A 26,683-nucleotide genomic window follows, 5' to 3' on the forward strand; every position below is an offset into this window, starting at 1 on the left:
CTCACCACAGCTCCTCAAGGGAGGTGTTATCCCCACGTCTCGAGGAAACAGGTTCAGAAAGACATGCGCTATGTTCTTCGTAACTTCTTCCTAAACCACAACCTGGGATGCTTCTCACTGATTTTTGTGCCCCTTCTAGCTGCTTGAGACAGTCTGGAGAATGCTTTTGGAGACTGAGTTTACTGGGACACTTGGGTGGTTTATAGGAAAATGGAACAGCCCGTTAATTTAGTTGAGTCCTTCAAGAGCTGGGGCATAGATCCCCCCATCTCCACACGTCCCGATCTCGCAGATTGTACTGAAGCCGTGGTAAACAATTTAGACCAGCTCCAATATGACACAAAGCTTCCTCTTGGCTATTTCTACAACTTCATATTGAATAGAAGGAAATCGCTTAAACCCTCAAAACACAGTCTGGCAGGAGGCGAGATGTCTTGCTTGGCACCCTGCCCCCATCCCTCCCACACCGGCAGCTGGGACCATTTGGTCCCCCTTCAGCTCCCAGGCCGGATGCCCTCCCTGTCCTCCATCAGTCTGAGTTCACAGTTCCCACCTCCAGGCCCAACTTTAAAGTGAGAGCCCTGATTGCCTAGGAACATGGTCTGGCTTCCTGGGTGAAATAGGTACAAAATTAACAATATTAACATGCATCCATTTCCAGTCATTTGTAGGAAAGAAATGTGCTTTGGGGACTTATATCTTTAGATTCTAGTGAATTAGATATTCTCAGATACTTACACAGAACCAACAAAATATGAAATGTGCACATACGACTTCCCTGCCAGAATAATAAAGGAAACTGCTGCTTTATGCATATGTATCTTGGACTGATAAATTGGACCACAATCAAGCCCACCAATCAAAATACAGCTATCCTTTCATCCATCAGTAACATGCATAACTGAGGGGGACCAGAAGCCAGAATTCTGAATTTTAATGTAAAATCAACTAATTATCAAATATATTGCTAACTAATTTAATTTGGAGGTTGACACCAGGCAGGCTGAACAAAACATATCCGTGGGACAAATTGAGCCCATGGCCACCAGTTCACAACCTGTGGTTTTAAGCGTCAAATAGAACAATAGAACTATTATATAATCATAGTTGATGTGGCTCTTCCGAAGCAATATAGAATTATAGTTCTTTTTTTTTTTTAACATCTTTATTGGAGTATAAATGCTTTATAATTGTGTGTTAGTTTCTGCTGTATAACAAAGTGAATCAGCTATACATATACATATCTCCTATAGTTCTAAGAAAATCAATTACATTCCCAGTTGATGTGGTACTTTATAAGCAATAAAAGATATAGAACTAATAAGGCAAATTCCTTATGGTTAGTAATTCATAATAAAATAAGGTATGTCCAGCACAGCGTGGCTGCAAGTGGGAGAAGAATTCATATTCACAGAGAATATGAACAGAATAAGAAAGAAGCCTGACCGTTTTGTTAGAATGCACTTTGCCTTTTGTGTTAGCTTCGTGTGGGGCCATCCTAGCTCTAGAGCTGCTTTGGCTGCTTTTCCCCTCCCTCCTATTTGCATCCCCCCCTGCCCCCTGCAAACCCTCCATAGACCCCAGAGTCTGGGTTAACTTCACTACCAGGCTGAAGCCTCTTCTACCTTCTCCAGACCATGCTGATTTTTCTTTCTTTTTTGAAGACTGTGTGCATTAATCCCAGAGCTGACCCCTCACATCTGTACAGCACTTTACAGTGGACAGAGCACTGTGGCATCCAAGTGATTTCATTGACACTCCAGCCACCCCCCCACAGCAGGATCATTACGTCCATTTTATAGATGAAGAAATAAAAAGTCACACAGGGATTTGCCCAACTTCACTCTGCAACTAGGGCCAGAACTGGACTGGAATCCAGGCTCCTGACCCCAGGCCAGAGCTCCCTTTGGAGCCCTCACTGCCCATGCTGGCATTAACCCCTTCATGCATGAGTGCTCCATATCTCCAGTGCAATTTTGCTTTCAAGGGTGGGGAAATGGGTGTAATCCTCTTGTTCACAGACAGGTAGTGTGATGGAGTGGTGAAGAGCATGGGTGTTGGTACCTGTCATGCACTAGCTTGGGCACATCTTAAACCTCAGCTTCCTCATCTATGAAATAAGGATCATTGAGGTATCACCTATCCAGGGCTGTTGCGGGGATTGATTGTTATGAGTAAAGCATTTAGCACAGGGCCAGGACACAATCAGCACTCAATAAATGTTAGCTACGATGTCCATCCCCATCCCATCTCTGCAGGGCTAACTCAGATTACCTTTTCACTTGGCAGGTGGTGACTTGCCATCTAGAAAGGAAAACCAGGAACTGACCACAGAGCGACAGCCCACTGTGGCTACTTGGTGCACCAGGAAGAGAGGCCCCTGGGCCTGCCTGGCTTCAGAACTCTCCAGGTCTCAGCTGATCTCAGTGGTGCCTCGTCTCCCCCAGATATCTTACACTACTGGGCCTGGTGGTAATCATAATAATAAAAAGCCACCATTTGAGGGTTTAGCCAGTGCCAGGCCCTGTGCTAAGATCTGTAGAGGTGGAATAGTCTGCCCTCTCTGCTCCCTCCCCCCTCAACCATGCACACTACCCATGTGTGCTTCTGGAGGCTGAGACTGGTTCATCTGTCCCCGGTCATCACAGTGCCTGGAGCGGTATCTCACCTAAGAATTGTGTTCCTTCATTCGTCCCCTGTTTATTGGCATCTCCTACTGCCAGGTACTATTTCAGACAGAGAACAAAACAAATATAAATTCTTGCCCTTCTGTAGCTTACATTCTGGTGGTGGAGGATGGTGGTGCCGGCAAGGTATAAAGAGGAAAACCTTGCAATAGTAGATAAATTTAAAATTTTTATTAGGGTTCTCTTTGCTGCGTTTATTTACATGAATCACTTATACCGCCCCAAAGGGGCCATTCCTGGGCATTCAAGGGGGTTGTGTGTCAGGCGTGCAGGGCGGGGCACAGCAGTCAGGAGCCCAGTCCAGCTGTGTGAACTTGGGACATTCACCGCGTCTCTCTGAGCCTCAGTTTCTTCGTTGTCATTTAGGGAAATCAGAGCGATTCCAGCCTTCCTGGGCTGGTGAGAGGATTTCATTGGCCCGTAAAGAGAGTGCTTTGTTTGCGGGGCAGCCGGGACAGGGACAGACGTGAGGGCTGGAGGGAGCTGCCCGCTGACCCACAAGAGCGCGGGAGCGGGGCTTTTCTCGGTTACACAAGGCCGCCCGGGTGGAAGCCGCGGCTGGGGGGGGCGCGCATCTGTCGAGGGGGTAAGGGGCGTGGGGCCTCCCCACGCGGCCAGGAGCCACGGGACGTGAGTGCGCCGCTGCGGCACTGCCCGAGGTGGGGCGCGGCGCGGCGCACGGGGGACCGCAGGGCGCGGCAGAGTCGGGTTTCAGAGCGCGGGTGACTCAGGGCGCGGGCCGGATTCTGCCCGCCGCTGCCGCTGCCCCTGCCCAGCGCCGCCTTTGTTCCCGGCAGGAAAGGCGAGCGGCCCACGCGCAGAGCCCGTAGCCGTCCGCGGAGCTCGGCGGCCCGCGGAACTGCGGGATGGCACAAAGGTAGGACTCGCTGCCCCGCGCCCCGGCTCCCCCCGGGTCCTCCCGGCCGCCTCACCTTCTCTCCCTCCGCCACTTCTCGCAGGAGGGACACGCAGTGTTGGCGCCTGCTGTGGCTGCTTTCCATCTCCGTGCTTCTCCCCGCTGTCACCCGGACCCGTTCCGCGACAGGTAAGTGGCCCGGCCAGAGGATGGCACCGGCTGCCTCCGCACCCAGGGGAAGTTGGTTTTGGCTGCGGGCGCGGCTGCGGTGCGCGCCTCATTCCTGGACATAAAAGGGAGTCCTCGCCTCTCGGTGCGCACTGGTGGTTCTGCCACGGCTTCCCCGGGCGCTGCCGGAGGTTCGAGGGGCGAATGGGAGTCTCTGGGCCGCCGGAGCGGGTGGAGTGCTGTCCGGGTACCCGAGGTGTCTGAGCTAGGTGCGGCCCTTCCAATCTTGGGCAGAGGGGGACTTTGGAAGCCCAGTGACAGCGCCAGCGGCTCCGCGGGGACAGTTAGCTCCAGCTCACCCAGGGCCCGCGCTCAGATCGCGCGTGCTGGCTGGCTCATTGTAAGGGCAGATCTGGTGCCCTCTCTGTACACAGGTGCGGAAGCACGACCGCCAGCTGAGACACCTGGCGCTTTGCCGCGCAAGAAATAACGGGACTGAATTGCCCTGATGCCTAACTTAGCCCTGAGTTACCTGGAGAGTCCCATCCATCGTGGGCAGTAGCTCCATGCGCGATGGGAAGAGCTATGGACTGGGGACCAGGGGATCTGGTACCTTCTGTTCCCAGGCCTCACTTTCCCCACCAGCACCCAGAGGCGGTTGTATGACTAGTGGAGTCTGAGTTAAAATAGTTTTGAGTTAAAGTGTGTTCAGGCTTCCTGGGCTTGAATTGTGGCTGTGTTAGGTGCCATTGGACAATGAATTTCACCACTCTGTGCCTCAGTTTCCCCATCCGAAAAAGGGGAATACTTAGACGACCTTTCCTCCTAGGAATGCTGTGAAGATTAAAAGAGATATTAGAAATAATATGCTTTCCACACCATGGCACATACTGGGCACAAAATAAGTGATTGAAACTACAGGTTGATCCTTGCAATAGCTGTGTTGGAAAGCAATGCAGGCATTTTTACAGAAGAGGACACTCAGGGTGAGAGAGGCTTAAGAACTGGCCTGTGCAAAAGGCAGGGCTTGGGTGCCAAAGTCTCTAGACTCTGGTCCTTCCCTGCTCAGCCCTTTCTCCATGCAGTTTTGCAAGAGAGCTACCACTCTCCAAATAGTAACCTCGGACTGCTTTTGGATTTAGGAGATTAGTACACAGTCTCCACAGAATAAGTGTGCTGGGAGATGGGATCTGGTGGGGGGTGGGGGGGAATGGACACAACCTCTGACTCTGTGAAGGAAACTGAGGACTGTTGGGTGGCCATGGTTAACTCTTTGTGTGCTGAAGGAAGCCCGGGACAGCCCAGATCCTTGCCTCCTTGGGAGCAAGACTCAAACACAATGACAACTTTTCCTGCCAGAGCGTCCAGCCTGGCATTTCTTGCAGACCAAAGGGCAGCTGGAGCACAGTTTTGGCTTCTCAGCACCGTGGCCCGTGTCAGAACATTGCAGTTTTGCATGTGATATAAGGTACTGCCAACTCAGCGGCAGAGGGCAGCTTCAGGTTCTGTGGTCTTTTGTGAACTCTGCTGCAACCCCACCCCCAAAATGAAGAAGGTTCTGGGGAAAGAAAATTTGGTGTTTCTTTCTCCTCCTGCGTTTGTAGGCTGGCTCTCTGGATGCCAGGTCAGGGCTGTTTTTCTAACACAGAGGAAGTCCTGTCCCTATCCTTAATGTAAAAGGGGAGTGCCAGGAAACCCTCAGGAGAAGAATGAATGATCGTAGTGTCTTAATTACTGGCTAAATTTTTGGTTTTCTCTAAAGTTAGGAATACCCATTACTGATGGGTGATTGATGGATATTCAGTGTCCTTCGAGGGGAGAATCTTCCTACGCCTGAAATATCCTCCTGCAAACTAAATCTGGCATGAAGTTTAATAAGGCTAACACTTGTAAACCACTTCATATGTGTGATATGTTCATACTTCATTCACCCAATCATCACAATCGCTCCAGGAGCTGGGTACTGGGACTGTGCTTCAGATGAGGAAACGAGGTCCAGAGACCCCAGGCTTCTCAGCTCCTGAGGGTTTCCTGGCTCACCCTGTTTAAAGAGACCCTTGTCAGTTGACCCCTTGTCCCTCGCATCAATCCTTGTGCCCCTAGTGGGTGAGGGCTGAGCTGGTAAAGTTACAGTGTCACTGGAATGCCTGCTCTTTTAGAAGATAAGGAAGTTGTTGTGAGACAGGGGCAGTGGTGTCATAACTAATTTGTTCCTGATAACAAAATGTTAATATGTGCAAATGATCTACTTTTCTTTAAACTGTTTTATTGTGAAATATAACATCTATTCAGAAAAGTGTGCACAAAAATACAGTCCCATGATTTCTCACAAAGCAAACTTTCATGTAAGTGGGTCAAGAAATGGAATAGCCCCCAGAAGCTCTCCTGTGCCCTTTGGCTGTGATTATTCCCTCCCTCCCCTCAGAGGTAACCATCCCCTTGACTTTTATGGTGATTCCTTCCTTCCTTTTAGAAAATAACGTTAGTACCTAAGCATGGATCCCCAAATTCTGAAGTTCAGTTTTTCTTTTTTTTTGAGCTTTATACATGTGGGGTGTCTCCTTTGGTGTCTGGCTTCTTTCCCTAAATATTAAGTTTTGAGATTCATTTATGCTGTTGCATTTCACTGTAGTTAATTCATGTTCCTTTCTGTGCAGTATCCCACTGTATTAATTTACTGTCCATTATTTATCCATTTTTTTTCCAATGACGTTTGGGTGGTTTCCATTTGGGGCTAATATGGTAGCGTGTCTCTGACATGCTGTTTGTCCACGTCTCTTTGTGCACATGTGCACACATTTCCGTTGGTTGTACACATGGAAGTTCAGTGCTGGCTGACAGGGTAGGCAAGCCCTCCAAATGAACAATGGCAGCGCGGCTTCCACTATGGTTGTGCCAGGGCTCACGGCCGTCAAGCTGGTAGGAGAGCCTCTGTTTCTTCGCATCCTCACCAGCACTTGGTGTTGTCAGTGAGCTTAACTCCTGCAGTTCTAATGGGTGCACGTTAGAATCTTACTGTCGTCTTAATGTATGTTTTCCTGATTATTAAGTCGATTACCTTTTCGTATATGTATTGGACATTTGGATATCTTGATTTACTTTTTTAAATCGAGGTGAAATTCACATAACATAAAACTAGCCATTTTCATAATGACAATTCAGTGGCATTTAGTACATTTTCAATGTTGTGCAGCCATCATCTCTAGTTCCAAAACCTTTTCATCACTCCAAAGAAAACCTCATTCCCATCAAGCAGTCCCTCCCCATTCCCCCCATCCCCACTCCACCAGCCCGGGGCAACCATGAAACTGCTTTCTGTCTCTATGGATTTGCCTGTCTTGGATATTTCATATAAATGGAATCATACAATATGTGACCTTTTGCATCTGATTTCTTTCACTTAGCATAATGTTTTTGAGGTTCATCCATGTTGGAGCATGTATTAGGACTTCACTTTTTTATGGCCAAATAATAGTCCGTTGTTTTCCGCAATTTGTTTATCCATTCTTCCATTGATGGAGACTTTTGGGCTGTTTCCTCCTTTTGGCTATTATGATTAGTGCTTTCATGACATTTGGGTATATGGACTTGAGTACTTGTTTTCAATTATTTCAGCTGTATACCTAGCAGTGGAATTGCGGGATTATATCATAATTCCGTGCTTAAATTGTGGGGAACTCCTAAACTATTCCCCACAGTGGCTGAACCATTTCACATTCCCACCAGCAATGTACAAGGGTTCCAATTTTTTCATGTCCTTGCCAACACTTGTTATTTTCTACTTTTCAGATTACAGCCATCTTAGTGGGTATGAAGTGGTATCTCACTGTGGTTTTGATTTGTATTTCCTGAATGACCAATGATGTTGAGCATCTCTTCATGCGCTTCTTGGCCATTTGGCGGAAACTCTGAATACCAGTCAGGGCAGGTTCAGATTTTCCCTCTAAGCATCTCATTCTTGCTGGTGGCCAGCTGATGTGCTTTCCTGAGTGAGAGAGAAGGGGGTAAGAGTCACACCTAAGATTTTACATCACTGGCCTCCCGCCTTACCTGTGCCCCAACCTGAAATGAGCTCATGTTGCTCACATACCATTAGAAGTTGTGATGAATATGAATGATTGTCATGTTTTAATTACTGGCTAAATTTCTGGTTTTCTCTAAAGTTAGGAATGCCTGTGGTGGCATAATGTCCTGCCATTATGTGTTTTACAGCAGAGTTAAGGCTGAAAACCCCTGGCACACTGAACCACACACAGCTCTCCATGTATATTTGGGATTTTGCAGTCTCCTTGACTTTGCACAAGGTTTGATGAATCTCCGTGTCTAAAATACACTCCCTCGCCTTGTTTCTCTTTAGGGCCTAATTCTACCTCCCAGCTTAAACGGCACCTCTTCCAGGGTGCCTTCTCTGGATCTCCCCAGCTAAGCTTTCTCATCACCAAACCGCCACAGCCCTTCACCTGTCTCTCCAGGCACCAGCCACTGTCCCCCCTGTACCGACAGTATGTTTATTTCTCTCTCCTTCCTATGAGAGCACCTTGAGGGTGTGGATCATGCCTCATTCATCCAGAGTTGGCCACGTGGACTTTGGCCATTTTGTCATTATGATAAATAGTGCTGCTGGGAACATCTTCAGACAAATGACCTTTGTTTTCTTTTGGGATTATTTCCTTTGACTAGATCCCCTCAAACAGATTTGCCCATCAAATAACAGAACTAGTTGGATAGTTCTTATTATCTATTTAGATGGATCTTTCTGAGATACAAATTGAATCATGCCGCTCCTTAGTTTAACTGCTCTCTCTGAGTTCTCCATGTACCTAGGATGGAGTCATGCTCCTTGCCCCCAAGTACCCCTTGTGGTCTGGCCTCTGCCTACCTCCCGTTCTCCACTCACACGATGTCCCTCTTGACTTGGGCTCACAGCAGCCGCTCCCTGGCAGGTTTCTGGGTGAGATATTCACTGTCCCACCTCTGTGACTTTGCATGGGCCAGTCCCTTCTTGAGAATGCCTTTCCCCTTTTTCACCTGGCACACCCTCATTCATCCTTTAAGATTCCTCTCTGGGAAGTCCTCCTGTTCTACCAGGCATGTTGAGTGTCTCTCCTCTGGGCTAACACTGTATATCACCATCTCTCAGTCACAGGGCTTCCCAGAATGGACCATGATCATTGATTACTTGTCTGCCCCCACCACTACACAGGAAGTTCTGTGAGGTGGGGACTGGGCCTTGCCCGACTCTGAACCCCAGAACCTACAGGGCCTGGCACAGAGTGGATGCTCCCCAAACTCTTTCAATGAATCAAAGAGGGAATGAATGGGCAGGTCCAGGCTGTGGTCTAGAGAGAATGTGCCGATTTACCATGTCCTCTGCAGTGTCTAAGTCATCCTGAGTCTTCCATGGCTCTGCCAGCTGTGGAGTGGCCATGGCTGAGTAATCAGGGCACGTTATAGGGCTTTTAGTTTTCTTTTCTTTAATGACTTTAATAACTGGTGAGGCTGGAATTTACACTAATGTTACTTTGCTCTTTATCTTTTTTTTTCATTACATCTATTTGTGTAAACAATTTATTTTCTAGCTTATCCCACTCATCTTATTCCTGAAAGCCTCTATTTTGTCAAAAGCTGCACATTTATCTTTCTGTGCTAGCTAAATATGTGAGCTTATTTTCAAGTTTTCTTTGAATGTCTACAGCTTGATCCATTTAAAATGAACCATCGATTAAACAGATTACATAAAGTGTATTCTGAGGTCAGTTCTTTTCCAAAGTGGTACCCAGGATTCCCTGAAATACTAACTAAAATGTAAACTATTCCTCCATCCTAGTACTGCTTCTGGTTATCATATAAAATTTTTCTTTTAATAATAGAATTTTTTTGTGGAATCTTTATACATACTATTGGTTGCTTTCTTGTGCGTATGTGTTGTTTAAAAAAATCCCACATGGTCTTGATAATTGTTGCTTTGTAACGTGTTTTAAAATCTGGTAAGGGAAGTTACCCCTGCTTCCTCTATTAAGCTGTAAATTCCTTAGCATAGACTGATTTATCACATAATTTTCTCATGATATGATTGGATACTTGGAGTGTCATAGTGGTGGTGGGCAGGTGAGGGTTATAAAAGGCAAGGCAATCTTAACAATAAGATTCAATTTAAGACATAAATATGCAGGAAGGAGAACAGATGAGCAACTAAGGCTTCAAAGTCAGAGGAGCGGCTGACTGTGGGGCCTGAGCTATTGCTGTCGACACAGAGCCCAGGGAGCTGCGGTGGGTCAGAGGTGTTGGAGTGGCCCGGTTTGCTGACTGACTACCTTCCTCCGCTACCCCAATTCAAGAGAAAAAAGTCTAGGGTTAGAGCAGAACCTGGAGAAGCCCCAGACCTCTTCCTGGGCAAGATCTAATGAGGCAAGAATGAGGCCTAGGTCACCTATTGGGTGCAACCCACCCCTTATCTCCAATCAGAATCAACTCAACCCAACCCAACCCAACCTAATCCAATGTAATCCATCCCAACCCAACTTTATCCAGTCCAATTCATTTCACACTTGTTGCATGCCATGGATGACTTAAAGAACTGGACAGGGCAGAAAACAGTTCTGAGGGCCCTCATATCTCTCTTAAGTGAGCAGGACCCTTGACTTCAGGTGTTAGGGCAGCCCCTTTTTTGGTTTGGGGAGCTTGGCTAGAGTCTGGCTTGCAGAGAGCAGCCCTGCCTTAGGTCTGTCTGGGAGTCACCCCTCCTATCACTGAGGGACTCAAATGAGGCCCAGCTTAAAAGTCCCCTCCACCACCAGGAGGTCTTTGCAACTAGTCTCCTCCCAAAGCAAACGTCTGCTGAAGTCCTCAAAACTGTCTGCCCTGTTCTGTGTTTTGGCTACTACTATAGACTTCTGTCTTCCTCCCATATCTTCTGGCTGCCAGCCCTCTCTGAGGACCACTGGGATAGGTGGCAGGGTGACTAAAGAGCCACACTGGACCCAGTGCCCATCCTGGAAGGACTCACAATCTAGTAGTAGAGACCAGTGTGCAGCAGCTGGCTTGAATGCTGTGGACCTTGTCCTGAGTGTCCTAATGAGAGTGCAAGCAAGCCTCTTCAACACTGAAGTAGGGATGTCCATGTCCACCAGAAGATGGAGGAGGCGGAGGGAGGTAAGCAAGCTTTGAAAGAAGAGATTTATATTTTTCAGTAACATTAAGATATTTTGATAATAAAAATAATAGTCATTGTAAAAATCTAGGTTGAAAAAAAAAAAGGAGTTTAAAAAAGTCACATATTTTCACATGAGTCAGAGATAAATCCTGCTAACATTTGGTGGACTGTTTTTCAAGTTTATCTTCTGTGCCTAAATATGCACATATGTTATAATGCGAATAGATCCTTCTGTACATTGTATTTTGTTGCTTGGCATTTTTTTCCTTAACAATTATCTAGATACTTCCTCTGGAACATTGAATAGTCTTCCCTAAATCCTTTGTAATCGAAATAGTATTTCATTATGTGGATGTCCCATAATTAAACTAGGCCTCTTTTAGGCCTTTAGGCTGTTTCCAATTGTTTACATCCATAAACACTATTGTGATGACCCTATTCTTGTAGCTCTTTATTTGACCATTCCTGTGACTAGTTCCTAGCACAGATTCCTAAAACAAACTGTTGGGTCTAGTGCTTGCCCGTTTTTTTTTTTTTTTTAAGGCTTTCATTGCATTTTTTGGAAAGGCATAGTAATTTGTACTCCCTGCAAGAGCATAAGAGAATACCTACCTAACTTACTGCACCTTTGTCCACTGATGCTATTTTTCTAACTGAAAGGAGAAAATGACAACAGCGCAAGGGACAGTGCCAGCATTACTGCTCCAAATTGCCCTTAGTTAAATGGAGTTGGGGATTCCTCCCTCGCCCCTACCATTCATTTATCCATTTGGCACAGGCCTTGTGGTAGGGCTAGAGGAGAAGAGGCTTCTTCAGGAAATTAGAATGCAAGAGCTCAGGTCACAAGGACCTTGGTGGTTCTCAACCCTGGCTGCACCTTAGAATCACCTCGGGGATTCAAGAGGAATCTGAAGCCCAGTCCTCCCCGCGTCCAGGGTTCTTAATGTGCCTGGGGTCCAGTCTTGGGCAGGTTTCAAAAGCTCTTGGTGTGATTCTAAAGTGCAGCCAGGGTTGAGAACAAACAATGCAGTCCAGTGGCTTCCTTTCAAAAGTGACAATCCTGAGTCCCAGAAAGGAAAGGCCCTGTCCGTGGTCGCAACACAGGTGAGAGGCAGAGCCGCCACTGGACCCCAGAACCCACGTCCTGGGTTCAGATCTCAGCTCTGTTGAGTGACCCAGGGCCAGTGACTTCTCTTATCCATGTTTTCCTTATCTGTAAATTGGGACAATAATTCCTACTATGAGGAGTAAGAAGGGAAGCATGGGGCCTGTAATTGGTGACCAGTTCTGTACCTCTTTCCTTCCTGCTCCCACATCTCTGTGAGTTCCTTGAGGGCAGAAACCCTATGTTATTTATCCATGTTTCCTCAGCGTCTGACGTGGCACCAAATGGACACAGTGAGTGTTTGAATACATTCATGAATGAATATTCAAAGCCTGGGACTGTGGAGATCTTAGTGAAAACCTAGCATTAGGAACCCCGGACCATAGCAGAGTCTGTGTGAGCCTCCAGCTCTGCTGGAAGACCACCCCCAGCCATGCACTGTGATGATGGTGATGGTGATGGTGATGATGGTGGTGGTAATGGTGGAGGGGCCAAAGCGGGTGGGAGCAGGGGCTGGGTGTAACAGATACGTCAGGGGTGGAATACATTTCATGAAAGAAAAGTGAAGGTATGCCTTTCCAATGCTGGAAAATTATAACCATTGCATCCTGTAGAACAGAGAGTCCAAAAGCCGATGACAAACTACACCTAAATCCATGCAGTTTCAACAGCGTCACACAAAGAACCATCTGAAGTTAGGTGAGCCAGCTGCTTCTCCCCTTCCAGCTGCACAGTCTTAGTGCCTGGCTTGTTCTGTCTTTGTTTTCAGCAAACAGGTCTGTCTCCTGGCCTCCATTCTCTCCACCCACCCCCTATATTGCAGCCACAGGAGTCTTCTAGCTTCTTGCCACTCAGGTGTGGTCCACCAACCAGCATTATCAGTATCACCTGGGAACTTAGTAGCGATGCAGAATCTCCAGTCCCACTCACAGACCCAATTTATCAGAATCTGCCTGTTAACAAGCTCTCTGGTGATTCACATGCACGTTAAAGTTTGAGCAGCAGTGTAAAACCAGCTCTTATTATGTCACCCCCTGCCTTAGAACCTTTTGTCATCTTCCTATGCTAACCAACTGTGGTAGGCAGAGTACTGGCCCTCCAACTGTGTCCACATCCTAATCCCCAGAACCTATGAATATGTTAGGTTACCAAAGGGGAATTAGGGTTGCAGGTGGAATTAGTATTGATAATCATCTAACCTTCAAAAAGGGAGTGGATCCTGGGTTACCCAGGTGGGCCCAGTGTAATCACAAGCGTCCTTAAAAGTGGAAGAGGGAGGTGAAGTGAGAAGGACTTGAGTAGTCTTTGCTGGTGTTGAAGATGGAGGAAGGCGCCACAAGGCAAGGAATACATGCAGCCTTTAGAACCTGGAAAAAGAAAAAGAAAAAAAAGGAATTTTTCCTCAAAACTTCCAGAAAGGAGCATGATCTGCTTAATTTTTATCCAAGATCTGTGTTGGACTTCTGACCTACAGAACAGTAAGGTAATACATTTGTGTTGCTTTAAGTCACTTAATTTGCAATAATTTATTACAGCAGCCCTAGGAAATGATTTTAACACTCCTTAGCATGGCATTTGAGACCCTCTGAAGTCCTACCAGTGTGCTGTTTTGGCCTCATCTCCAAGAATATCCTTCCTCTTAGCCTGATCTCAAAGCTCACAGCCCCCAGGGTGGCTGGAATGCCAGGGGTGGGGCACCCTGAGAGTCCAAGCTAAGGTTATTCTCCCTGTACCCGCAGCACCTAGCCCCATGCCTGGCTCTGGCAGGTACTCAGTCAATGCTTGTTAAACGCATAACCCAGTGGAAGCCTGCTATATTCATTCAGGTCACCGCCAGCCACGGTGGGGCCCCAGTACCCTGGAGGCACTGGAGGGGCTCTACTTTGCTGTTCCCCTGCTCTTCTGTCTTGTGCAAATCACTGGCTCTCTTTGGGCCTCAGTTTCCTTATCTGGGAAACGAGGGGGTTGGACCAGGTGAATCCTAAAAGCTCTGTTAGCGGGAACATTCTAAGATATCTGAATTCACTTCGCCCAAACTTTGCGGCGGTTGGGGGAGGTGATCCAACTCAGCAGCGCTCAGTCCAGTTCCCATCCTTCACTGACATCCTGTTCCATGGGTCAGGATACAGAACTGTGCCCAACGGCTGTGTGTATTTGGTACGAAATAGAGACCACAGCTGCTCTCCTTCCCTGTCTAGTTGAAATGCCAAATTGCTCACTCTCCCACAGAAAGAAAAAGGGAGGGAAAAATGAAATCATTTCTCACTGCAGTTTTTCCACGTGACACATTTTCTAATTTTATTTCAGGCTTAACTGTCTAGAGTAGATGGCTTCATTTCAGCGTTTCCCCCCTCCCCTTTTATTAGAATATGAGCTTCCAGTTGAAGAAGTGGAATGGTTTTTCTTGTTTAATATTTGCAAGTGTGGGCTGCTATCAAACGACGGCTGAATGTCCTCATTTTCTCTGCTGAAGGAAGTGCTCTCGGGTGTACAGCACTAAGCTAGTGGTAGGATTCCTGGGGTCTGGACCCTCCCTGGGAAGCTTGACGAAGTCACTTCTGTTCTTGGACTCAGATACTTAATCTGCAAAGAAAGGAAAAGATTGGGTCACCACGGAGACTGTACGGCCGATTGGAAGAACTGGTTGGTGGGCCCCATTTCTAAGAGTAGTTTTGTTTGAGACTTTGCTATAATTGTGTGCACCTAAATTTATATCTGCCATCAGCTTTGTCATCTCCGCACTGTCGCTGCAGTGCATGGATTGGTTGAGATATTTTTAGCACCTGGAAAGAGTGTTGTAGCTTTGTTTCGAAGAAACTGATTCTGCTCCTGCAAGGTCTGTTGCATCCAATCTCTTCCTTTCATCCCTTTGCCCCACTGGGTTCAGGCCTGTGTCGTGCTCACTAAGGGACTGTCACAGCAGCTCCTTGTCCTGGCCAATAGGTCCTCCCATCTCTCTGTCCTCTAGTGCATCTTCTCACAGCAACCCGAGTGGCAGGTCCCATTATGTCACATCCCCTTAAAACCCTTCCCTGCTTTCCCTTACAGCACCTTAAATTCCACTCTCCTCGGGCTGGAGCTCAAGGCTTCTTCTCCCCTCCCAGCGCTCCCGGTGCCCTGGCTCCAGCTACGGGGCCCTGGCTCCAACTACGCTGAACTCCACTTGTCTCTGAATTTACAAGTATGTTCCCTCCTCCTACCTTTGCTAGCGCTGCCCCACAGTCTGGAATACTCTCCCTGCCCTGTTGAGATCCTCTTTCTCCTTTATAGACTTGGTATTCAAAGTGTGGTCCCTGTGCCAGCAGCATCAACACCACTGGGGAGCTTGTTAGAAATGCAGGGTTCCCCGGTCCAGCCCCAGACCTGCTGCATCAGAATCTACACCTTACCCCGGCCCCTGGCTGATGGGAGTGAAACGGAAGTGAGGGGCGCACCTTGTAGCGTGGTGGTCAAGTGCTGGGGCTAGGGGTCAGGCAGGGCTGGTTTTGTTCTAGGCTTTGCACGTACTAGCTGGTGACCTTGGACAATTTACCAGTCCTCTTCTAGCCTCAGTTTCCTTATCTGTAGAGTGGAGATGATAATAGTACTTATCTCGGAGTTCTTTGGTTGAGTACATGGAGTCATGTCCCCAAAGCTCTTAGCACAGCGCCTGGCACACCATGATCCCTCAATGAAGGGTAATGGCCACGGTGACGACGTTCAACCTCAGTGCTAACTGACATGGTTCCTAAACCCTCCTATGGCCTCCCTCAGCATTGCTTGTTCCTGGTTCCTTCCATCAGAGTCACTTGCAAGCCCATCTACCTAAGGATGGGGAGAGCCGGGACAGTGCCATTCATTTTCAGGGTTCAGAATCATTGACCTTCCAGTGCAGGGAGATAAGCAAGGACTCTGCAAGTATGGGTGGGTGAGTTGGATAGAATTAATGCCAAAATTTCTAGGTATAAATGGTCATCCTGCCTGTCATAGCCTGGTAGCTTTTTCATTCACTCATTTATTCCCTCACTTTTATTTAATAAATATTTATTAACTGCTTACTGTGTGCAAGGCAGTGTGTACATGCTGGCTATAAAATGATGAACAAGATAAGCATGGTTCCCTTCCTCATGGAGCCTAGAATCTAATGGGGGACATAGACACTAAATAAAGGGTTGTAGAAAAAACCCTAAATGTCTATAAACAGTAAAAAGTGTTATGAAGACGCGCAGGGAGCTATGAAAGCACATGCCTGGCCACTCTAATACTGTGGTGTCAGGAAAGTCTCCCCAAGTTGTGACATTTAAGATGAGATCTGAGGTGTGAATAGATTTAGCCAGGAAAGGGGGTGGGGCTGGTGGGTTAAAAGAGGAGTGGAATGTTCCAGATAGAGGCAACAGGATGAGGATAGGATGGAAGCAGCCGCTGGTGTGGCCTGAGCAGTCAATTCTCTGAGCCCGGTAAGGGAGGGGAGGCTGGGATGGGACAGGACAGGATGGGACGGGGCTGAAGTGGGGGGTCTCCAGCATGAAAGCAGAACCTCCGTCCAGTAGCTGCTTTCCCGAGCCTGGCCCTGGGTGAGCATCTGGGCTTCCACTGCCCCTTGGGTCCTGCCCAGTGCTCATAGCCCAGGGTCCATGGGCTGAGAGCCTCTGGGTGCTCTTTCCTGCCCTGCTCTTGCCTCTACTTACCCGAGAGTTTATGGCTTCAGGGAGGGGCACAGGGTCTCCACCTCTGTGTTGCCCAAGAGAAGTGTATATGAGAGACTTGCAGTAGAATGATAGGGAAGCAGGTCTGACTGAGAGCCTGGAGCAGAGTCTCTGGTATTACCTTGGCCACCCAGAGCCTCCCAGGCCATCACAGCTGCCTGGCTGAGAGGTTGTGAAGGTCACACGAGAAAAGGATTCTAAGAATTGCCCTCTGCAGTTAGTCTCCAGTTAGTCTTGGCTTTGAAAAGCTTCTTCCTGTCTGTGAAATGAAGGGGTTGGACCAGCTCTGAGGCTCATCCAGATCTTATATTATGTCTTCTGATTTCTCTCTCTGGATCTCTGTATTCAGAATGTGTATCCACAAGCACATGCAGAATTCTCTTGCCAGGGAACAGAGAGGTCTTGCAGGGGAATAACTTGGGTGGGAAGTTCTTAGATGTTTTCACATGGGAAGCAATTCCTTTAGAGATGGTGGGAGATGGTGATTCATTACCCACTCCTGTCCAGGCCATTCCTTTAGAAACCTGCTTCTCAAACTGGGTGTGCTCGTGATCCTTGGCTGTGTGACAGCAGTGTGCAAAGCCACATTGTTTATTTCCTGCATCCATTTTACTCAGCGGTTGATAACTCAGGGAGTCCAGTAGCAACTGGAAAATAATTTAGAATATTTTTATATTAAACAGCCCACAATTATTATGGAGTGCAAAACTTAAGTGCTTTTAAAGATAAGGGAGGAGGCTTTAATTAAATTTCCAAGCTCTGTGGGGCTCTGGCTAGACCCAGGCCCTCAGGTATAGGGTCCCCTCTCTCTAATGGTGATGCTTTAGTGGAGATGATGTTATATATAGATTTGAGATCCCCAATTGGTGTGGGAGGCTTGGAATTATGGTAGCGGGTACAAGAACCCGTTCTTGTATAAACGTTTCCTCCATCAATAGTTACCTAACGCACTTGTGTGTGGAAGGGGCTACTGACATGTTTTGTTTTGTTTTGTTTTTGCTATTGACGAGATGGAGGTCACTGCTCTCCATAGCTCTTGTACTAGAACTTTCAGCTCCACGAGGGAAGGAACTTGTCTGTCACTGCTGGATCCCCAGCACCTAGAACAGTGGTGCCATACAGCATGTGCTGAATAAATGCTAGTTGAATGAATAGATGTGTGTGTGTTGGTGGCTGTAAAAAACTTCCCTCCTCAATCTGAATTTACCTTTCCAGGAATAAGTGTGTGGGTGCACGAGCATGGGAAGGTTGGGTGGAATGTGAAAAATGCTGTTCATGCATATTTATGCGGGAGACTGGCCAGTCCCACTCAAGTTCAAGGTTTCTAAGAATCTCTTTGGAGGCAGCCTCCTACCCTGTGTGGTCCAGGCTCCTTGAGGGAGAAGCACAGTTCACCATTCATGCACCTTGGGTAGCTGGGGCTCCTAAGCTCCCTTCTTAGGGTCCGTGGGTCCCCCAAATACCTCGCTCCCATCAAAACCCACCGGGGACCTTGAGGACCCAGAAAATGTTGGACTTTCAGGATCCTCTATTCTGGCTCTCCTAAATTACAGAGGGGAAGGTGGAGGCTCAGAGGGAACAAGGGACATGATGAGAGTCACACAGCCAGAATATAGAAGAACTGGATTTAGAACGGTTTTCTGATGTCCAGGTGGGTGGCATCACACCACCCTCAAATTCCCCAGTTTTGCTGCTGCTTGACTGTAGACATGTTGTCCGTCTGTCCCATCCTCAGGGATGTGGGAGGAAAGACGGGGGACAGGAATTCACATACACTGAGGGTCTCTTCTGTGCCTAGCAGCGTATGGTTAGAGCTGAGCTTTGGAAACATCAGCTGGATTTCAAATCCCAATTCTTCCATTTATCAGCTGTGTGACCTGGGCAAATTGCTCAGGAGGAGGGTTGGTTCCCTATCTGGACAGGGGGTAGTGGAGGTCCCACCTCCCAGGCTGTGTGGGGCACTCAGGGTAGAGCCCGAGACGACAAGCCCTTGGTGGGTGAGAGCTCTCCCCGAAACCATGAACCGCACCCTGTGCACAGCAGCGTCACTGGGGAGCTTTTAAAACATGTGGAGGCCTAGGCCTTTCCCCCAGAGGTCCTGATTGGTATGGAGCCGAGAATCAGTCTTCTAAAGCCCTCAGGTGGCTTTTCTGCCCATCCAGGAACACAGTGCTAGAGCATACACACCACGAGGGCAGGGGACACATCTGTCCTGTTCACCCGTGAATCTCCCACAGTAGCAGTGCCAGGCACCTGGTGGCTGGTGCTTGAGAATATTTGTAAATGAATGAATGAATGAACGGACAGATAAATAAGATGTGCTCAGCACCTGACATTACCCTGTACCACCACCCTGAGGGCTGGGTATTGTCATCTCTCTGTCCAGATTATGAAACTAAGGCTCAGAGGAGTTAAGGAACTGGCACAAGGCTAGTAAGTGGATGAGGCCTTGCGTGCAGGTCTCTCTGGCACAGAATTCCACGTCCTTCCCCTGCATCTGCTGGGCGAGGCTCGAGGCTCGTCCTCCTCGGGTGCCCCCGAGGTCACCCTCAGTTTCAGGCCTCCAGTTAGGGGCATCTCCTGGGTACGCACCTTGGAGGGTCTGGTTCCCTCTCTCATTACTCTGGAGGTGCACGGGCTCTTCCTCCAGCTAACATTTGGAGGCCATCAAGCTATACTTTCATCTAGATTAAACAAGAGTCAGCCTGTTTCAAAATATGACTTCAGGGTCACCATCTGTTCTGGCTGTTCCCTTAAACTCAAATCCCATTTCAGAGCCAAACGGGGCTCCAGCATCCCACAGAGAGCAGGTCTCTGCACAGTGGAGCAGGACAATCTGTAGAAAGAAGCAGTGTGTTTGATACCAGCTGTAGGACAAATTTCTTACGTCGTTTGTTTCCCCCTACTCAGTGGCATCGAGTTGTTATATGTGAGGACCACAGGCCCCACTATGGATCCATTCCCGTATTGGGTGCCTACTGTGTACCAAGCACGTCCCTGTGCCTCACCTTCTTAGGGCAGTGGGTAAGAGTGGCCTGGATAGTCGATAACTGTGGGAACACGATATGCTGGGCAAGTCACATCGTCAGTCTGGGCCTTAGTTTTCTCATCGTGGGGACACTGGACTGAAGTCCTTCCCAGCTCTGAAGGTCACCCCGAGTCTCCAGGCCTCTATCAGCCTGTTCAGTGTAGGCGAGATTTCACAGCTCCTGCTGAAGCTGTGAACTCATTCTGCCGGCTGCTTCCCTGTCCTGGCTGAATTCATACAAGCTCATCTGCTGCGACGCCCTGGGCCGTGCCCACGGCATCACATGCCAAGTGCTGAGAGGCTGCAGGAAAATATGTCTCCTGCTGTTGCCAAACGACCGCCTTCGCTCCACATTCCAAATCGCCCAATTCCACCCTCTGCTTGGCAAGGGAAAGGAAGGGGCCTGACTGCCGGGGCAGCAGCTCGAGGTGAAGTGGTGATGCCTCCTAAAATGGTCAGTGGCAGCCTTCCTCAGAAACCTTTCAAGGCACCCCATCGCCTGTTGCATAAATTTTAGTCTCCTTGGCTTGACATTCAAGGCTCTCCCTAAACTGTTTCCAGTCTCCCGAGTGAAAAAGTGATTAAGAGTAGAAGGAGCTGGGAAGGACCTCAGATGACCCATGTGTGAGTCCCAACCACACCAGTCCAGCTCTGTGGCCTTGGTCTCCTTCAGCCTTCGTCTGTCCATCTGCAAAATGGGAGTGCAATTGTCCCCACCTTATCAAATTGTCCTGAGAGTAAATGAGCTGATGTTGGCTTCACACTTCTAACCTGGCGTCATAATTCTCTCCTTTCTGTGCTAATGTTGGAGGTTACCTAAGAGTCCCATTGCTCCCATCCCCCGGGACTACCCACATACCCCTCAGTTTCCTAACTCCATAGGTTTGCTTATGCTCTGCTTGCTCCACCATGTTCACCTGTGCAGAGCCTTCCAGGCCCATCTCCATTGCCCTGTCCTTCAGTTCAGGCACCTGTACCAGGGCTCTGTGTGTTGGTGTCTTGCCCTCTCTACTAGGCTGAGAGCTACTTGGGGACCAGAGTCCGAGTCTTCTTGATCTTCCAGAGTCCACCCCAGGCCCAAGTCCAGACAAGTGTGGCCACTGGATGCTGGTTGTGGGCAATGCCAGAACCCTGGACTGGGACCAGGATAGAGTGAAAGACAGGGAGGTCCACTCCTGCCTCCCCTTCCGAGATCCATCCTCCCCTTGTGGCTGCATTTCTCTCGGGGCTGGCACAATGTAAATTATGACTGAATTGCATATGGTTAGCACCTCTAACTCTGTAAGAGATTTTATGGACCACGTGGTGTCAATCATGCAAAAGAACTCAAGAAATACCCAAGGACATGCCTTACTTAGAGACTTAGAAAGCTCCAGAATTACTCTTTCAAGCTCCTCCCACCATCGATGCCCCTCCCACCCCCATGCCTTACAACGTGGGGCTGGAGGTTGGGGTGAGGATGCAGGAAGGAGCAGGAATCTTACCCTTCTTCTCCCAGGACCTCGAGGGCTGGCCTGTCCCTCCCCATCTTGCCCAGTGGCCCTAGCTCATGCTCTAGCCCCCAGATAGGCGACGAGCAGCCTCTCTGAGGTCTCCAGCCAAACCTCAAGAACCTAATAGTATATCACGAGAAGGGGAAGCGTACGTTGTCCATAATCCCTACCCGGACCCTTGTTCCAGGGAGGCAGCTGGAATGCACTCGGAAATCTAAGAGCCCAGTGTGTTTTAGAGCGGCACTCCCAGCTCAGTTTGGTGGGTGAGAGCCAAGGCAGGCATTTTTCAGAAGGCTGGTCATTCTGCACCCTCTTGCTTAAGGGTCAGCCAAAACGATGGAAGATTGCAGCCCTCAGAAAAGTTAACATCAGGCCTCTGTTTGGCTATTAATATTATATTATACTTCAACAGTTGGATCAGATGAGAGCTAGGCTGTTAAGTGCATATTGAGCTAAATGGTGCTGGTGGGATCACTGTGACAAACAGCTGGCATTCATTAGAGTTCTTTGTAATTGCTGAAAAAGACTGTATTGATTGTATGTATTGATGACAATAAATGTAATATGGTAAGACAGGCATACGGTCACTCTTCTCCAGAATCCATTAAGCTCATTCATTCACTCATGTGTGCATTATTCGTTCATTCATTCCTCCATCAATGCTCAATTTTTGCCTAACTCAGGCAGGCCCTGTGCTAGAGGGGTGAGGATGAAGTTGGGAGATATAAACATGAAACAGATGATGCCTGACCCCCGAAGGGCTCACAGGCTGGTGGGAGACATAGGCAAATAAACAGATAATAACATAGAAGTGAGGAACTGGAGCTTCCTGGGAAACTTACCAGAGGAGGGTTTCTTGGCAAGGTGGGGTGATCCATTTGCAGGCATTTAGGAAAAAATCAACCCTGAGGCCCAGCTTCCCAGTGTGGCTGGAGAGGACTTCCCTCAGGGAAGGGCAAGGGGAAGGTGGGGAGGCAAGGGAAGTAGCTATTGTTGCCCCTCCTGGAAGCGTGGCCTCCTCCGGCTTGGGACAGGCTTTCTCTGGGGAGCAGCTCCCTTGGAGGCCACAAGCTTCCTCCTGGCTGTAGAACCCTCGCTGACATGCCCAGGCCCCCTGGGCTGGACCTCCCAAGCCTCTATGCATCCCACAGATCACCAACCTCCTTCTCCCAGCTGGGGCCACGTGGCTGACTCTCCCTGTTGTCAGTCAGTGGGATCTAGTCACTCAGGGCACTCGGCCTCCCATCAGCCTGTCTGGGAGGCAGCTCATTTGCTGTGGCTGTGCTGTGATCCGAGGGAATCCCCATCGCAGCTAGGGCCCTGCCTAACCCTGTGTCCATAGAGAATGGACCCAGGCTGGGTCCACATCTTGTCTCTGCCACTTACTACCTGTATGACCTCATCCCTCTGCATCTCAATCTCTTCATGTATAAAATACAGGTAATAATACCTTCCTCACTGGGTTATTGTGAGTATTAAATGACTCAGTCCAGGCACCACACTTATAATAGAACTTGGCATACAGTAAGTGTTCAATGAACGTATTAGGTTTTTTGCCTGCTCTAACAAATTACCACAAACTGGTAAAGTTCTGGAGACCAGAAGTCCAATGTCAAGGTGTTGGCAGGGCTGCACTCCCGGTGGAGGCTCTAGGAGAGAATCTTTCTTTGCCTCTTCCAGCTCTGGGGGCTTTCAGTATTCCTTGATTCATGACTGCATCACTCCAGTCTCTGCCTCATGATCATGTCGCCTTCTCTTCTGTCAAATCTCCCCTGTGTCTTATAAGGACACTTGTCGTTGGACTTAAGGCCCACCTGTATAATCCAGGATCGTCTCTTCATCTCAGGATCCTTAATTATATCTTCAAAAGACCCTTCTTCCAAATAAGGTCACGTTCACAGGCTCCAGGGATTAAGATATGGACCTATCATTTTAGAGGCCATCATTCAACCCACTACAGTGAACATGGGCCATTATTATTATCGTTTAGTTGTTGTTTCTTCCAGCAGCTGCAGTTAGCCTGACCGTAGCGTCCTGCCCTGGGGTCAGGAGGGGATGGAGTGGGAATGCTAAACCAATTTCCAGGTTCCAGCTCCTCTTGGTCAACTCCATTTTATTCAAGCCATTCCCAGGCTGGGACAGGAAATTCTGCTTATGAAGTTCCACTGGCCACATTATAGCATTTCAGCATGTTCAAATTTCACTAATCTGAGAAAAACAGCCCTCTCAGGCCCCTGCACCTGTTTGGAGCTCTCTGTCCATGTTAGTTGCTCCTTACACCTGAGCAGGCTATGCTTAACAAAGCATTTTCACATGCAGAACCACATTTGACCTTCACTGCAACTAAGCTGAAGGAGGTCATTTCACCCCATTTTGCAGGTGAGAAAACTGAGACCCAGAGGGAAAATTGCACAAACCTATCTTTCCTGGCAATTATTCAGGGGAAAGAAAAGAAGGCTAATATCATTGACGATAATTGCAGTAACAACAACCACTGTGCTCTATTGAATGTATGCTTTGCTAGGCCCTCTGCCTAGTATTTTACATCTATTATCTCAAGTCATTCTCGAAAGTCTCTCCTGAAGTAGGTGGCATTATTCCTGTGTTATGGATGTAGACACCAAGGCTCAGAGAGATGAAGTGTCTTGTGCAAAGTTGCACAGCTTTTAAATGCTGAACTGGGATTTGAAGCCAGACCTGGCTGAATCTTTCTCCCTAATAGTGTGCTGCTTGGAGATCCTTCTCTAGTTTGGAACATATGTCAGGCTGGCCAAAATGAGAGCAGTGGCAGTCCAGTTCCCTCCCAGATCTGCTCAGAAGATGCAGCCCGTGAGAGACTGTCTCTCGCTGGGGACAAAGCTCCTTCCTGAGAGGCAGGTGCTGAGTGTTGGCGCTCAGAGCAGTGGGGATCGGCAGCGGGGCAATGGGAATAGGGAGGCAGACGGGCCCAAGGTCACCAAGGGCCGGGACAGTCAAGGTGTGCTCCCTGGAGTGGGGCAGCCTTGGGTTGAAGTGACATTCCTGGAGAGCAGAGGAGCAGAGGGAGACTCAACTCCTTGCCTCAGACCTTTAAGGTTCATATCTTAAAATCGCCAGTTCTAGGACCTGATAGCTGTGTGCCCTCGGGCAAGTTATTTAACTTCTCTGTGCCTCTGTTCCCTCATCTGTCGACTGGGAACAGTAAGAGTGGGGTGGTTGTGGAGAGCTCCGGGGCTGTGAATCAGGATCACCTGGGGGGCTGGTGCCCAGGCCATGCCTGGACAAACTGAATCAACATCTCTGGCGGTGGGCCCCTGGCATAAATATTTTTTAAAAATCTCCCCGGTAATTCTGTGTAGCCAGGGTTGAGAACCACTGCTCGGCAGGTAAAGTACATGGCACGCAGGACATAATAAGGACTCACTACACACGAGCTATTGTTACACTTTCCTCATACATTCATGAAATTAACATTCATTGGGCACCTACCTGTGCCAGGCTCTGCCAGATGCCCGTATCACCTGCGGTTCATACTTCTTGCTCAGCCATTTCTAGCATTGCTTCCAAGAGAATGAGTTAATTGGGCTCGATGCTGTGCGAAGACATGACCCAAATCTAATATCCTGAGAAGAAGGTTTTACTGATAAGGGCAGAATCCAGAAAATGTGCCCACATCAGAGAAACTGAAACCCTGTGTGTAGGAAGTGCAGCTGAAGATCTCCAGACCTTTAAAGAGGAAGCTAGAGAAGAAAGAGTGGGCTGCAGACTCCCTGTGGGTCCCCAGGCAAACGTCTGCCCCTGCAGTGCCCGCACTTCAACATCTATAACGTGGAAGGGTTTCTAATGGGTGGCTTTGTGTTGGGGGGTTAGTTTTTAGCTGCAGAATCCTTTTCAAATGAGGCTGTAATTGGAACCCAAAATATCAAGCAAATTCAGTCTGAGTTGTTTGGTGTGAGTGTATGGATCAGGGTAGATGAGTGTGGGTGTGTGAATGTGTGAGAGAGTCTCCACGAATGATTTGTGTGTGGATGTGTGTGTGAGTGTGTGACGGTGTCAGGGTGTGTTAGTATGGGATGAGAGTGGGTGAAGGTGTGTGTATGGATATGTGTGCATACACGCGTGAGTGTGTGAATGTGTGTGTATGGATATCTGTATCTGTGAATGTGTGTGTGAGTGTTCGTGGGAGTGTTGTGGATAGGTGAGAGTGTGTGTATGAGTGTGGTTTTATGAGCGTGAATCTGGATGTGTGTGTGTGTGCATGTGTGACTGTATCTGCGTGTGTTAGGGAGCTGAGGGGCAGGCCTCCTTTAGCCTCCCCTCTCCTGCTGGTGGCCTCCTCCGTGCCCCTCCCTGCCCTCCTGCCATCCCTGGCCCCGGGGTACAGTTGGGAACCGTCTGATCATCTACCCTGACCCTGCTGCCCTGCCAGCATTGGTTCTGTGTCCCCTTGCAGTGCGGAGCCCGGCACATTCAGGAGCTCCTGAAATTGCCCACTTCCAGCAGGTTGCCACCTGTTCCTCTCTGGTGCCCCTCACGTGCCCGGGGCAGGCCCCTTTTCCTCCAGGCCCGCTTCAGTGAGTTTGTGAGTTTTCCTTGCAGAGCCCCGGGCTGAGTCCTCCGGAGCTGCTGCCGGGAGTGGTGACTCACCGCAGTTGATGTCACCCTCAGGAGTCAAGGCCTCCATCACACTCAAAGAGTCTTTGTTCCCCAAATGGAAAAGGAAGGGCCATAAACTGAGAGGAGTTACTACAGAACCCTTCCCAGATGCCCGTGGCCCTCATGCCTGCCCACACCTGCTAGCCTTTACTGTACCACCTGGTGCACGGGGTCCCTGCAGTGGCTCTGAACCCAGGTTTGGGGAAGGCAGTGAGGAAGGGGTCTGAAGGCCCTCACAGCAGCAGCACAGCAAGACCCACTGTGTGTGTGTGTGTGTGTGTGTGTGTGTGTGTGTGTGTGTGTGTGTGTGTGTGTGTGTGTGTGTGTGTGTGTGTGTAGGCGGGTGTTGCAGGCCCCGGTCACAGAATGAGAGAGTCATACCACTCTCTCCAGGCTCAGGTCCTCAGTTCCCTAGTCTCTGGGCCTACTTATCTGATTCTGTTATTAATTCTGTAAAGGCTAACAGTTGGAGGGTGACTGTGAAGGGAACTGCAGAGACCATGAAGGTACCCGGCCCAGAGTTGGCCTAGTCTCTGGGTCCTGAGTGCTCCTGGCCCATCGTGTTGTCCATTCTCATGGTGACTCTGGGAGCCAGCTTTTATTGCTGCCCGCTGTACAGATTAGTTTACAGCTCAGAGAAGCGAATTGGCTTGCCCAAGGTCACACCCCAGTTAGTGGTAGACCCAGGGCTCAAGCCCGGATCGTTCTGCTACCAAACCCCAGGAGGTTAACCCTTACCTGTGGCTGCCAACCAGGAGAGGGCATCAGCCTCACCCAGGCCAGACTCTGGAAGACTCTGATTCCATAGGGCCAGGCAGGAGGGGCAGACCTCTGTCTTTTTAAAAGCTCCCTGGGTGACTCTGACGTGTGGCT

General features: G+C 48.8%; 1 protein-coding gene across 6 annotated transcripts in view; it reads left to right on the forward strand.

Annotated features, from left to right (window-relative positions):
- The first annotated feature begins 2,977 nt into the window (after positions 1–2,977).
- Positions 2,978–26,683, forward strand: part of COL15A1 (collagen type XV alpha 1 chain) — a 99,596-nt gene continuing 75,890 nt past the window's right edge. For 3 of the 6 annotated variants that reach the window (XM_082403758.1, XM_082403760.1, XM_082403761.1), the window contains exons 1-2: positions 3,357–3,564; positions 3,647–3,732. In XM_082403758.1, coding sequence (XP_082259884.1) covers positions 3,554–3,564; positions 3,647–3,732 — 97 coding nt within the window. In that variant the 5' untranslated portion in view covers positions 3,357–3,553. Of the gene's footprint in view, positions 3,087–3,355; positions 3,565–3,646; positions 3,733–26,683 lie in introns of those variants that run through there. The other 3 variants (XM_082403762.1, XM_082403757.1, XM_082403759.1) reach the window with 3 other exon arrangements.

Source organism: Balaenoptera borealis (assembly GCF_965194805.1).
Source record: "Balaenoptera borealis genome assembly, chromosome: 8".
Classification (NCBI taxonomy): domain Eukaryota; kingdom Metazoa; phylum Chordata; class Mammalia; order Artiodactyla; family Balaenopteridae; genus Balaenoptera; species Balaenoptera borealis.